A 14866-nucleotide genomic window follows, 5' to 3' on the forward strand; every position below is an offset into this window, starting at 1 on the left:
CATGAGGACCAGGCAGAGGTGGGCAACAGCGGGGGACCAGCCTGTTCTATCCTTCTTCACTTTGCTCTGTTAATCACTTCTCCTTCTTACTGCCCTATGACATATTAGCTGATAACAAGCATGACTTCTGGGGCCACGTCCATTTTAAAAACATCCAGGGTAAGTCCAGAGCACAAAGAATGCTTTCTGCCAAGACTGGAAGACTCTGCAGAGAGCTCCCTGCTCCAGCTACTGGTGGGGCATTTCCTCCTTCCCCACCAGACGCCTGAGGGGGGTCCCTTCTGCTGCTGGAAGGACTCTCATTCCAGGATATGTTCATGGTGTCTCTTTCCAAGTGTCAAAAGACCAAATTTAAATAAGACAAGGCTGGACCAATATGACTTTCTTTCCTCATTAAGTAGACTTCAATGGCCAGTTTGATATGTCCTGTCTTGTTAAGAACCTATTTCTTTCTTGTTTTCCTTTAAATTAGTCCAATTTGACAAGTAATTATTCAGTGCTACTAAGTAAACACTAGCTATGTCCTAGGGAGACAGAGATGTGTAAGATCCAGTTTGTCCTCAAGGAACTCAACATTTAGAGATGGAGAGAAAACAATTATGTGGAAAGACACAGATGAGTATGAATGTGTGAGAGGCACTAAGGACACACAGCAAAGACACACAGGAGATAGCACAGCCTGGGGGTAAGGCCGGGTAAGGCTTCCCAGAAGAGGTGGGCCAACCTGAGTCTTGAAGAACAAGTGGAAGACACTGTGAAGAGTGCATGCAAAGGGCATGTCTCCTCTTCCTCTCCCTCCTCCAAGTGGCCCTCACTGCAGATCATGACACCTGACCAGGAAGTGCCCTCCAGCCCTGGGCGACTCATCAGGAAAGCTTCTCTTGCATACTCCTTCCTTCCACTGCAGACCCAAGAGTTATTGGATGCCCCTGTTCACTGACTGACGTCCTCCCCACACGTATTAGCAAGAAGTCATTCCCAGGAGGAGCCTTACTTTGTTCTCCGTGTCTGACAGGATGATGTCCTCCTGAGTCACAATTTCCATGGGACTGGTCAGGAATAGATCCTCTTCTAAGCTAACCTCGCCACTGTCCGCCTTCTTCATGGGAATGGCATTGGGTGGTGGCTGCCCAAACTTGATGTTTTTGCTCAACTGTCGCTGGAGAAAAACAAAAGAAAGACGTTCTGAAGCAGTGAAGCAGTTCACAATAACCGCAACCAGAGGCCCCAGCATATCTAGTAGGCATTGAGGCATATTCTGTGCACAACGTTTCTAAATACCATGCCAGTAAGCCATGATGCAGTCCTGTAATAAGTGAATTTGTTTTCCAGTTTCTTTTCTTTTCCTTTCCCACCTTCAAGCCATGAGCTTTTTCATCCAGCCACCTCTTTCTTGGAGATATCAACATTATCCAGGGGGTAGAGAGGCCATATTTCTGAACCAAAAGTTGGGATATATGTTATGACAAAAATTTTTTGATTAACCTATAAATTTCTTTTAAAAAGTCTCTTAAGAGTATAAAAATTGTATAGAATATAGTTACGTGAAATGCAGGAACCAGTGGGGAAAATCAAGACTCTTGTGGTCACTGTAATGAGGGAACCCTCCAGCCTCTCTTGGACACATTCCTGTTGAATATTTATGCTTCATCCACCTTCCTCATCAGGCCTTCACTTGAACATCATGTTCTGGTCACAGTGGGCACCAGGGTGAAGAAGGCCCCAATGCTGGCAAGTCTTTCCATGATCAATGCCAAAGTCATGGGAATCACAGGAACAGTCTGTCCTGCCACTAGGACTTCTTTTTGCCTTGCTGCAGCTATGCTCTGTGAACTACAGGGCAGAAAGTGCGCAGTGGGGAAAGAACAGAGAAGTAGCCAGAAGGAAAAGGGCCAAGGAAGGATTTGTTACTGGTGGCAGGTAGCTAGAAGTGTGTGTGTGTGTGTGTGTGTGTGTGTGTGTGTGTGTGTGTGTGTGTGTTTGGGGCAGGGGGTGGGGGGGGAACAGGTGATAGAAATGAGGACGACAAATAGTATTTAGAATTAAAGAAAAGCCAGATTAGAAAAGAAATATATTCCCTGAAGAAAAAAATATATAAATATAATAGTTTAAGAAAGGGCAAAATATTTAATGGGCTGCAGCAGAAAACAATGAATGACATTCCAGAAGAAGAAAGGGCATGCCGTGGCCACCTGAGAGACTACTAGATTTAATATACTATAGAAACTCTTGCCTTGATCTATAGCAGGTTTCTGAACCTCAGCGTTACTGACATTGTAGGCCAGATGATTTTTTTGTGTGTGGGGAGCTCATCCTGTGCACTGTAAAATGTTTAGCAGCACCTTGGCCTCTGGGACACCAGATGCCAGTAGCAATCCCTTCCCTGTCAAGACATCCAAAAATGTATCCTGAAGTTGCCAATGTCCCCTGGGGGTGGGTAAAATTGCCTCTGGATGAGAGCTACTGCTCTACATCTTAGGTACTTGGGCTTCATAGTCCTGTCATGCCTCAAGAAGGAAGGAAGGAAGGAAGGAAGGAAGGAAGGAAGGAAGGGAGGGAGGGAGGGAGGGAGGGAGGGAGGGAGGGAGGGAGGGAGGAAGGAAGGAAGGAAGGAAGGAAGGAAGGAAAGAAAGAAAGAAAGAAAGAAAGAAAGAAAGAAAGAAAGAAAGAAAGAAAGAAAGAAAGAAATGCATTATTTGATATTTATCTTTAATTTGGCTAATATTTAATCCCATAGAGCTGCCAAGAGCAATAGCAATCACATAGTCCAGACCCCTCATTTTACAAAAAATGTCAGAGATCCAGTGGGGAGAGGTGACTGGCCCAAGCTTATGGAAAGAATGAGTGGCCCCAAAGGGATTTGAATCCAGGTCTCCTAAAACCATATTCAGTGTTATTTGCATTGCACTCCACAGGTTCTCACAAATTTGACATCAACACTTCTTTCTTATAGGGGCAGAAATAAAGAGATGATGCAGCATTCTTAATACCTTGCTGAAGTTCCCTGGCAGGGGAATCCCATGAGGGAAATGCCTGTTTCCCCTCTGAACTCAAGGGTACCAAATCCACCCACTCGTGCCCAGCTCCCCCTCAGCCTTGCACGGTGGACGGTGAGGTTGCAGAGACATGGAAGAGGTGAGCCCCAGACTCCCCTCCCCACACCCCCAGGGCACCCCGGCATGCCAAGTCAGGAGCACAGAAAGACAGAGGACTTGTATTTGATCTGCCGGTATTTCAGCCTGAGCCTGGATCCCCGGGCACCACAGAGAAGGAGCACACACCAAAAGCCCGAGTTCAGCCACTGAAGAACAGCTGAGCAGCCTAATAGGGTTTTGGGGAGGAGAAGGCTAAAAAAGGGTGTCTTCTCAAAACAAGTTTAGCAGGAAGCAGCAGTTAGTATCTACTCTCTAAGCAGATCAATAAGCAGGCACGGTTAGAGCAGCCAATGGAGTTAGACAAGAGGACACGGAGTAACAAAGTCACAGGCCCAGCTTACTCTGCTCATCTGTGGGTGAGGGATAGGGACCTGGTGATATGGTTCCTGCGTCCTAGTGAAAGCTTCAGCAGGAGTTCCCTCTGGGATTCCCAGCCCAGCCTTTGGTTTACCAGTTATCCCTTCTCTAGGAGTGCTGGCCAGGAGCTAGAAAGTGTTCTTTTAGTGTTCTTTTAGTGCTGGCCAGGAGCTAGAAAGTATTCCCCTTAGACTGAGACTTCCTGTTGTCAGGGTCTGCCATCTCTCAATGCTCCTGAACGACTAAGATGAGGGTATTTCTTCTGGTTATAATAGAAAGAACAATTGTTTAATGAGCTCCCAAGGAGAACCTGGCGTAACAGTCTAATGCCAGTTAGTTAGGATTTTTTTGCCACCATCACCAAAAAAGAATATGCTGATATTTTTCTTCAAAAGGGCACTTTAAAAAATACTGATGTTGGTCCACCCTGACGCTTATGAGACAAACAACCATATGACAAAATGTAACTGCAGTCTTGATGGAAATAAATTCCAAAGATGGGATGGCTATTGTGGTAACCAGCGAAAAAGCTAAGAGGAAATGGAAAAATGAAATAGATGGAAAGAGAACAGGAGAAATAGGGTACAGAGGACAAAGCTGGGAAATGGAGGGAATGATGTTGAGAAATGAAGTAGAGAATGAAATACAAGAGGCAAGAGGAAGGTGCAGGCACAGAGGAATCGCATCAGGAGAGGGGTGTGGGCCTGGCTGCAGACACAAGAGCTGAGAGTGGCGAGGAAGGGAGGGAAGAAAAGAGGGAGGGAGGCAATGAGAATGTGTGTGTGTATGAAAGGGATGATTTATGTCACAGATATGTTCATCCTGGCAAAAGAAACACAATGCTGTTGCCTTTGAGAATAACAATGTGCATTTCTGTGAAGCCGCTGATTTAAAATCCTTCTAGAAAAAATAAATTCAGACTGGTAGCTGGGAGCTTAGGGGGATGGAGAAGGGGAGGACCCAAGTCATCAAAGAAATACTGGCTACATTTAGGGACGGGGCTGTAGCCTCTCTGTCCAGACAAAGGACTGTTTCACAGACACCCCTGTAGCTGTCAGGGATGAGACCATAGGACAAGACCATGGTAGGACTTCGGGTCCAAGGCCATGGAGATCGATCCTCAGGTTCTCAAGGCCAAGACTCCTGCACCTGCGTGTTTCCCTTCCCTGCAGTTCCTGCTCCAAATGCTTCCTTCAGGGGATTCAAAGGAGACAGGTGTCGAGACACTGTGTGATTTATTGACAATTAAAAGGTGACTGCTAAAACCTATTTGGCAATCTCAAGTGTCATGTGACTGGACTATAAGGATCACTGTGACTTTTTTGTGACTTTAACTCTGCCCACTATTCAGACATTGTCATGAGAGGAACTTTGATAGAAGCAGTCACTGAAAACCAGACTGTGCAGATGGAGGTTGCCCTTATAAACTACTACCACTCCCTCCACCTTTTTCTAACACCCACGGGCTCTTTATATACACTACAATTACAACCAGAGAGAAGAGAACACTGTGCCTATCCTAACATCCATGCTGCTTGTGGCTGTGAATGGGGTTACTGTTAGGACTGGAATGTGAGCTGAAAGGGACTATATTTTATTCATTCAAATTGAGCCATTTTGTTGTAATATGGAATGCCAAAGAATGATGTTATAGGAATGCACATCCATATTTATGAGGCTTTTTCCTATGGTGTGGAAATTCCAAGCACATCATATTCTGCAGCTCTCACACTGCCAGTATTTAGATTCCCCCAGATTTTTCACAGCTATCCTCAGACCGTGTCTGTGAGAACAAAGCAGAGGAAGAATTAAGTTGCTGTCTCCTTGAGTGAACTACAGATACACCCATAGTTAAAATGAATTTTTAAAAAGAGGCAAAAGACATCTGCTCTACGCAGAAGTGGCTAGAACGGGTATTTATTCTTTGTGTCCTTGACAGCTGCATAAGGTGTCAAAATCCTCAAACATATGACACTTGGGCATTTTTTAAGTGAAATCCAGCTTAGCAGGAGACAGCAGCTACTTAAAATGGAGGCTTTCCCTCCTGAGCTGAATAAATGGTCTGTGGATTAACAGAGTTATTGGCATTTTCTGACAAAGGTGTGGTATAATTCTAAAAATCACCTGCAGGCTTAGACTAGGATGTTCCTGCCCAAGTTTTATCATCGGTTGTTACACTTCACAGCCTGGTCTGATCTGAAATAAACAGGCACCTCCCTGATCCATGCTCTGGGCAGCTGTAAAGAACATCAAGGTCATTGCAGTCCAAATGCAACGAAGTGTGAAGCTTACCAAACCACTCCATGCTATAGCAGGTAAGCAGTGATTTCGCATAGATGGCAGATTTTAAGAACTGGAGGAGCCAGATCATCCAGCATAGTCATCCCCTTATTTTTCAGATGGGGAAAATGAGAGTCAGAGAGGTTAAATGACTTCACTGCAGGCCACACAGCCAGGTGGTGGTGGAGGCTTGGCACAGGCTTTTTTTTTTTCACCCACTAGCCATGAGACAACTGACAATTATGTGTAGGATCTTCAAAAAGGGCACCATTGTTGTTTTTGTCCCTATAACTGTCCTGTATATTAGAATTTGTTCTCCCTAGAAACATGTACTATTTTTATACTAAAAAAAAAAGTAATTTTTCTATTAAAGGTTCAATCATTTCTCACAGAAATGTTGGCAGGTGATAGATTCATTCAGAATAGATTTATTCAGAACAGTGCAGGCTGATTTATGCTGCATTCAGTCCTGCTGTACTCAACAGAGAGATACAAACTGCCAAGAGCAACACCGGAGCAACAGCAGCCTAGCTGGGATGACCACATGTGGACACTAGAGGGCAACCTTTCCAAACACAGTCAGTGTAGGCACGGTTGTTTCCAAGGGCCAGGAAGTTTCCTAGGCCAGAGAAAAATGTTTTTTGTTTTTTGCTTTTCTAAATGGCATTCCAAGAGAAATATCATTTTAAAAGAATGTCTTAATAATGGTGGCTAATCAGCTTGCCAGGACATCTACTGTCAAATAGGTGTTATCCATAACTTTTTTCTCTGTTTTTCATAAACATACATACATACACAAAGACAATTTCAGACATAAAAAACATACATGCCTCTGACATAACTAAACACCCTCATTCCATGCTGGAGTCTAAGAGGGGGAGGTCTTTTATGCTGCTGACTAAGCATCAATACCAGCATAACGTTGTCATGGAAAAATGCAAAGCATTCATGCAAGTTAATAAAGTCAACTACTATTTCTATGACTTACCAGGAACATACTGCTTAGTCGACTGAAAAATAAAGCACAGTCTTTTGGGGGTGATACAATTAAATCTTATGTTACTCCAAAAATCACATTTTCTATGATAATGGCCCCCCATTTCCCTCCTCAAAGAGCAAAGCGTCTTTTAAAAAAATATGTAACAATTGAGCTGTAGGGCAAACTGTGAATCTATACAGCAGAAGCAAAATTAGGCACACCTCATATGAGCAGATATTGTCCAAAGGAGATCACTCCGATTAGTTATTCTGCTTTACTCACAGTTTTCTTCCTGTTGTTAAAAGAACTGTTGCTTCAGGGAAGTTGGTTGTTTTACATTTTAATTGTGAGATCCAATTATTTAAACTTGTGCCTTACAGTGTTAATAGTAATAAGAGGCACTCACACATTTTTTTATTGAGTTTCAGTAGTGCAGAATTGCATACATTTTATAACTCCAAATCCATTCCTGGAGTGGCAATGGCATGTGGTGTGATGTTAGAACAGACATCATTTAAGACAACACACTATCATCAAATTTTTAAAGGACTCCTCGCAAGCCCTTATCAAGTACACCTGTTTCATGGACTGAACGCTGTAAGTCACTCCTCTTGGAAAGGGGATATTATGAGCCAGGGGTTCAGAACTTCTTAAGAATAATATTCCAGGAATCAAAAGACTTCAAGAAGGAAAGGTGACGGGGGGTAGCATCAAGGTTTTCTTTGGCAATTACTATCCCTTTCTCTTCTCCAACCTGTGCGAAGTGACAGCTTCCTTTTTCTTCTCAGGCTATAAAACATGCAGCAGCATAGCCAGCAAGAACTAAAGACGGAACCTGGTTAGGAAATGCTAGAATCTGAAGGAAGCGCCTAGGTTAGCTCTGAGGGCAAGATGATGGCCTTGGGCAGTGGTTGGCAGTAGGTATAAAGATCTAGGCAAGTCTGGGTGTGGTTCTAGGGTGTGGACTATTTCCCCATCTGCCATATGCTATATTCAGCTGAGTGTGTGTGGATATGTAACCAAACACAGGTCACAAAATGCATACCTAATGTTCAGTAGAAACAAAAACAATTCAAGAAAATAGAAAATTTCCTTTGAGTATAATGCTTCATTGTATCGACAGCTATTCAAGTCAGCTGTTCCTTTTTTTTTTTCTCTTTCATTCATTTATACATTTGTTATTATTGTAGACTTACAGACAGATGGAAACCAGCAAACCCGGAGTCCCCCGTTCATAATCTGGATCGCCTCCAGGCCTTCCCATCTCAAAGAAGTGCTTGCTTAGGCGCATCTGTCGGGGGAGTGAATGCTACCAAGCTATCAGGCAAACCTGCATGGTCAGATCCCGGGTGTCTTTGCTCCCCTTGCTTTTTCTGGATTTCTCATGATCTCAATCACATTTAGTGAATAATTATTTTATTATTTTTTAATTATTAAGGAGTTGCCACCTGAGTCCATTTTGTGTAGAAAAAGTTGCTGGGCTCTGCAGTGTGAACAGGAGGGAGGTTTAAGAGCTTCCTGGCATTCTTCCAAGATACAGTAGCTCAGGGCGAGCCAGATTTACAGATAGAGCAAATAACAGAGTCTCACCATTCACTGTCCAAGGATGGATACCTGCTGTGCATGCCCTCAGTTCACAGTCAACCCTGTGCTCAGGATTATGGCCAAGATTTAATGGTTGCTTTTCCAACTCTCCCCTCCCTCCATGTCCTACAGCTGATCTTGGGTACCTGTCCTCATGATATGAACTTAAAAGTGAAGGAACAGCTTGAGAGAAAAGGAGAGGGGATGTTATGCAGGTGGGTACAATGGTGACAATATACCTCTCACAGGTGGATGGAAGGTTTCCTGAGAACAGAATCAGGTTTGAGAAAGCAAAAATTCTCACCAGAAGCTCCTCTGGATCTCCCGATCCATTATTCAAGGCCACTCTGGGGATTCTCCCACTTCCCACCATAGCTGGGGCCCCTCCTATGGCTCTGACTTTCCAATCTCAAGCTGTCTTACCTGAAGAGTTTTGACTTTGCCCAGGATGTTGTCCTGTGACATTGCTTGAACTGTCTGCTCACTTTCTGCTCCCCCATCAGGGATAAAAATACTGTCATGGGAAAAGGCCCGGGTTCCCATAGAATAGTTGAAGGACCTGGAATGCAAATCATGTGCTTCGTTTTATTAGGATGATAATATTTCTTTTGGCAATTCAATTTCCTGTTCCTCCTCATTTAGAGGACTCCACCCACAACCTGTCTTATTCAGAAAGCACTTCCAGCATTGTGTCCTGTTCTGCTAAGGGTCAGCCAAGTAGCTTGGGTAGATGAAAGGGTCTCACAGAAATAAGGGAGCATGTGTCCAACACAGTATTTTAGAGCCACTCAGGGAGAGAACTCAAAGACAGATATCTACTTGCAGAGGACCCAGGACATAAGGCACTGCAGGAATTTTAACTGGAGGAGTCTATGTCCTAGTGAGCTGTCACTATCAGTTTTCCCCCAGTAAGTCCTATCAACCAGCACTTTTTAAGTAACGTGCAGATCTAGAAGTTAGAGGCAAGAGATTCCTTTTTTTGGACTACAATCAAACTGTTAGAAAGATACATACATCTAAAACTAAGACTTGACAAAGATTAGAACTGCTCGTAGGGACTACACGTATAGTCTCTAGGGCTAGACTCTTTACGAGAAAGGTGTCTTAGGGCAATTTTGATGAGCTTCATGGACTGTGAGCAGCTTATAAGTGGTAGGTATCCAACGATAAATGCTTTTCAGTTAAAGGGTTACACTTTAACAAGTCCAGACTTCCCAGGCAGAATCACACACTCTCTGTAAGGCAAGGCAGGTACATTTCCATGATTCCAGGCCCATGGGCAGACTCCCCCTTTCCCTCCTCAGGAAGGGGTCCCACCTGGAGGTGTTATCAGTGACCAAGTGCCAGCACTGGGGGAAAGGCGCCTCCAGCTGGTGCTCTTAAACTGAATTACAGAAATGGAGCAGGCAGGGTCCTGACCAAATCTAGACTGAACTGGGAAGACTGGGTACCAAATTGTATCTTCTAATTTGCCAGATTACAGGCAGCATGGTAAAAAAGCATATGAGGTTTAGAAACAGAAGACTTGGGTGTAAGCCTCCTGGCTGTGTGATCTTTGTCAAGAATAAGAACAAGAACAAGAACAAGAATAAGAATAAAGAATAAGAATAAAAATAATAGCCAAGATCAACCCTCACCTTAGTGAAAAACTGTGCCAAGAGCTTTGCTTTCATTATTTCAACACCAATCCCTTGTTACAGATGAAACTCAGGGGGTAAATCATCTTATCTAAAGTCATCCAAACAGAAGTAGTAGAGGAAATGAATTCAGAGCTACTGAGTATAGTCCTTCACCAGCCAGTTAAATGTCTTAAAGCAGTGGAAGGTCTCAGCATCTTCCCTCCCATAAGTGAAATGGGGTGTGGGTGGGCCAGTGGGAGAGGAAGACAGGATGCAAATGACACGTGGGCTGGAATAGGGGAGGATTAGAGATGCTAAACAGCCAGAAGAATCGGTAAGCTTTCAGCCAAATAACACCACATACTGTAAAGCAGGAATCCACTCTATAAAATATGAGGCACTGTTTAGGATATGAATATGGAAAGAATTAAATAGATCATTATTTCCCTGTCTTCAGAGACTCTGTGACCTGTGTTACAAAATGAACATCCAGGTTTACCTAAAGAAGCTACGAAATAAACTTTTCATTTAAAGAATCAAATCTTTTAATATTCTATCTAAATGTCTCTCTCAGATCCCTGGCTATGACTCAGGTGGGAGAAGAGGTAACTGACTTCATTTCTATTTAGTGTATTTGCAGATGGCTTATATTTATATATGCATGCTTTCAGACACTCTTACAAAACATCTATACACAAGTCCATTTTAGAAGCTTCATAAATGTTTACTAATGACCAACAGTTGTGTGGCCAACGTTACCTTGGTGTTAGGCCAAGTCCCATTCCAGTTTCTAAGTCAACCCTGACTGAATCATGAACTTCATCTCCTCGATCCCATTGTTTTTCCAAGTAGGCTGAGCAGTGACACTCTCCTACTTTTCTGTGTTGCCCCAAATGTTCCTTGTTGCCAACCATGCTTAATGTCCACCCATTCCCCACTTTCAGATAATCATACTGAAAAACGGAAAATGAACAGTAACAACAGCAGTAGTAGTAATTACAGAGAGAGAGGTAGTCACAATGGTAATATTAATACTGGCTAAATTTTATCAAGCCCTTCTTGCTATGTCCCTTGCATGTGTGCTAACCTCTTTAGTAGAACATCTAAGTCCTTTTATTTATTTATTTATTTATTTTGAGAGAGAGAGAGAGAGAGAGAGAGAGAGAGAGAGAGAGAGAATGAGCATGAGTGGGGGAGGGGGGGAGAGAGAGAGAGAGAGAGAGAATTCCAAGCAGGCTCTGCACTGTTAGCACAGAGCCTGACGCGGGGCTCAAACTCACGAACCATGAGATCATGACCTGAGCCAAAATCAAGAGTCAGGCACTTAACCTACTGAGCCACCCAGGCACCCCTAAGTCCTTTTATTATGTAATATTTAAGCCTTATGTGGTGGGCACTATTATTAAGCCTATTTACAGATGAGGAAACTAAGGCTTGAAGATAGGGGGTGATTTGCTATAAATTAAGTGACTATGTATATCTGGATCTGTTTCTGGCCTGGTTTCCCTTGGTCTACTTATCTATTTTTATAGCAATAATCCCACACTGTCTTAATTACTATAGCTTTTTAATGAGTCTTGGAATCTAGTAGTTTAAGTTCTCTAGCTTTTTTTTTTTCTCAAGATGGCTATTCTTATCTCTGCATTTCTACACAAATTTACACACACACACAGAGTCCAATACACTCCTAGAATTACTTTCATGACGTCATTAGATCTACAGATAAATTTTGGGATAACTAACGTCTTTATAATATTTGATCTTTTAATCCCTGAACATCAGATACCCCTTTGTTTAGATCCCTCTTACTTTCTCTTAATAATGTTTTGTAGTTTTGTGTGTAGAAATCTTATACATATTGATAGATTTATTCCTACATATTTGATGTTTCTGAATTGACTATAAATGGTGTATATAGGTTAACATTTTTATTTTCTAATGGTTTACTGGTATAATATTAAAATATAATTAGTCTTTGTATATTGTTCTTAAAGCTAAATTTATTAATTATAATAATATGACTTGATTCTTTTGGGTTTTCTATGAATACAAGCAGGTTGCCTGTGACAAAAGGCAGTTTTATTTCATTATTACTTTTTAAAGTTTATTTATTTATTTTGAAGGAGTGAGCATGTGAGTGTGACCAGGGTAGAGTCAGAAAACCAGGGAGAGAGAGAATCCCAAACAGGCCCCACACTCAGCACAGAGCCCAACATGGGGCTCCATCCCATGACTATGAGACTATGACCCATGCAGAAACCAAGACTCAGATGCCCAACTGACTGAGCCACCCAGGTGGAAGGATTTTAAATCCATCCTTCTTTTTTTCCTTCCTTCTTTCTTTCCTTCCCTCTCTCCCTACCCCCTTCCCCATTCCTTCCTCCCTGCCTTTCTTTCTTTTTTTTTTTTTGTCACAGTGAATTAGCTAGAACTTCACACAAAGTTGAACAGAAGTTGTGATGGTGGACTTTGACATGTTCTCAAACTAAGTAAAAAAACGTATTCAATATTTTACCATTAAGTTATGCTGTTACCTATAAAATTTTTGTAAGTTATATTACTGCTTCTTTGAAAAGACAGGCAGTCTATCATCTTTTTTATTTTAAATTTACTTACATTCAAGTTAGTTAATATACAGTATAGTATTGGTTTCAGGAGTAGAACCCAGTGATTCATCACTTACATATAATACCCAGTGCTCATCTCAACAAGTGCCCTCCTTAATTCCCATCACCCATTTAACCCATCCCCCCCACCTACGTCTCCTCTAGAAACCCATTTGTTCTCTGTATTTAAGAGTCTCTTATGGTTTGCTTCCCTCTCTGTTTTTATCTTATTTTTACTTCCCTTCCCCTATGTTTACCTATTGTGTTTTGTTAATTCAACATATGAGTGAAATCATATGCTATTTGTCTTACTCTGCCTGACTTATTTCACTTAGTATAATACACTCTAGTTTCATTCACATTGTTGCAAATGGCAAGATTTCATTCTTTTTGATCGCTGAGTATCATTCCACTGTATATATATATATACACCACATGATCTTTATCCATTCATCATTCAATGGACATTTGGGCTCTTTCATAATTTGGCAATTGTTGATAATGTTGCTATAGACATTAGGGTGCATGTGCCCTTTGAAATCAGCATTTTTGTATCATTTGTATAAAAACCTAGTGGTGCAACTGCTGGGTTGTAAGGTAGTTGAAGACAGTAAGGTACTGGCACAAAAACAGACACATGGATCAATGGAACAGAACAGAGAACCCAGAAATGGGCCCACAAATGTATGGCCAACTAATCTTCAACAAAGCAGGAAAGAGTATCCAATGGAAAAAAGTCTCTTTAGCAAATGGTGCTGAGAAAACTGGACAGCGACATGAAGAAGAATGAAGCTGGACCACTTTCTCACACCATACAAAAAATAAATTCAAAATGGATGAAAGACCTAAATGTGAAACAGGAAACCATCAAAATCCTAGAGGAGAAAACAGGCAACAACCTCTTTGGCCTCAGCTGCAGCAGCTTCTTACTAGACAGGTCTCTGGATGCAAGGGAAACAAAAGCAAAAATGAACTATTGGGACCTCATCAAGATAAAAAGCTTCTGCACTGCAAGGCAATGGATGGAATGGGAGAAGATATTTACAAATGACATATCAGATAAAGGGTTAGTATCCAAAATCTATAAAGAACTTATCAAACTCAACACCCCAAAAAACAAATAATCCAGTGAAGAAATGGGCAGAAGACATGAATAGACACTTGTCCAAAGAAGACATCCAGATGGCTAACAGACACACGAAAAGATGTTCAACATCACTCATCATCAGAGAAAGACAAATCAAAGCCACAAGAAGATGCCACTTATCAGAATGGCTAAAACTGACAACTCAGGCAACAACAGATGTTGGCGAGGATGTGGAGAGAGGGAACACTTTTGCCCTGTTGATGGGAATGCAAACTGGTACAGCCACTCTGGAAAACAGTATGGAGGTTCCTCAAAAAATATCATCTTTTATTTATAGCTGATACTAAGGTTTTTCCCTTTGCCTTGGTTGATAGCAGTTTTACTCTGCTGTGGGCAGGTATGGATTTCCTCTACTTTATCCAGCTGGGGATATATAGTAATTTCTTAAACCTGTTGCTTGGTGTCTTTCATCACTTTTGGAAAATTCTAAGCCACTATTCCTTCAAATATTGCTTCTACTCCCTTTTTCCTTTCTTTCCCCACCCCCTGATTTCTCTAACGTTAGAATGCTTCCCTATGAGCCATATGCCCTTATGCTATTTTCTGTACCTGTCATTCTTTTTACTCAATATGATTCAGTCTGGATTTTTCTACAGAACTTGCCTTCAGGTCATTAATTCTCTCTCTGTGTCAAATCTGTTAAAATTACCTATTGAGTGCTTAATTTCAGTAGCATTTTTCACATCTAGATTTCCATTTGATTCTTTTTAATGGATTCTAGTTGTCTGGTAAAATTCTCTATCTTGTCAATTATTCAACTGAATATATTAATCACAATTATTTAAGTATCTCTATCTGAATCTTCAATATCTTTATCACCTGTGGGTCTACTTCTATTATTTTGTTTTCCTCATAGTCTGATTCTCAGCTGCCTGGTAATTTTTTGATTGAATTCTATATATCATGAATGAAACATTGTAGAGGCTGGGTTCTCTCTTTCCAGAGAGGTTTCACCCACTCCTTCAGCCATCGGCAGAGGAGCAGACCACCTGAATCCAATCAGGGACTGAGCTGATCATGGCTAGGAAGCAACCTTTGTAAGGCTCAGACTACTTCTGCTTTTCCCCACTTCTAGGGTATAGGCTGCCTGTTGTCTCAACTGACAGCCTGGATTGCTTCCTAAGGTCCCCCTCCTTGCT

General features: G+C 41.9%; 1 protein-coding gene across 17 annotated transcripts in view; it reads right to left on the reverse strand.

The window, feature by feature from the left end:
• CRACD (capping protein inhibiting regulator of actin dynamics) overlaps positions 1–14866 on the reverse strand; it is a 279668-nt gene that overhangs the window by 26889 nt on the left and 237913 nt on the right. For 14 of the 17 annotated variants that reach the window (XM_058722491.1, XM_058722490.1, XM_058722494.1 and 11 more), the window contains 2 exons: positions 8779–8914; positions 995–1159 (listed from right to left, as the gene is read on the reverse strand). In XM_058722491.1, the coding sequence (XP_058578474.1) occupies positions 995–1159; positions 8779–8914 (301 nt within the window). Of the gene's footprint in view, positions 1–994; positions 1160–6780; positions 6822–8778; positions 8915–14866 lie in introns of those variants that run through there. The other 3 variants (XM_058722498.1, XM_058722497.1, XM_058722496.1) reach the window with 2 other exon arrangements.

The sequence above is a fragment of the Neofelis nebulosa genome, chromosome 3, assembly GCF_028018385.1.
Source record: "Neofelis nebulosa isolate mNeoNeb1 chromosome 3, mNeoNeb1.pri, whole genome shotgun sequence".
Classification (NCBI taxonomy): domain Eukaryota; kingdom Metazoa; phylum Chordata; class Mammalia; order Carnivora; family Felidae; genus Neofelis; species Neofelis nebulosa.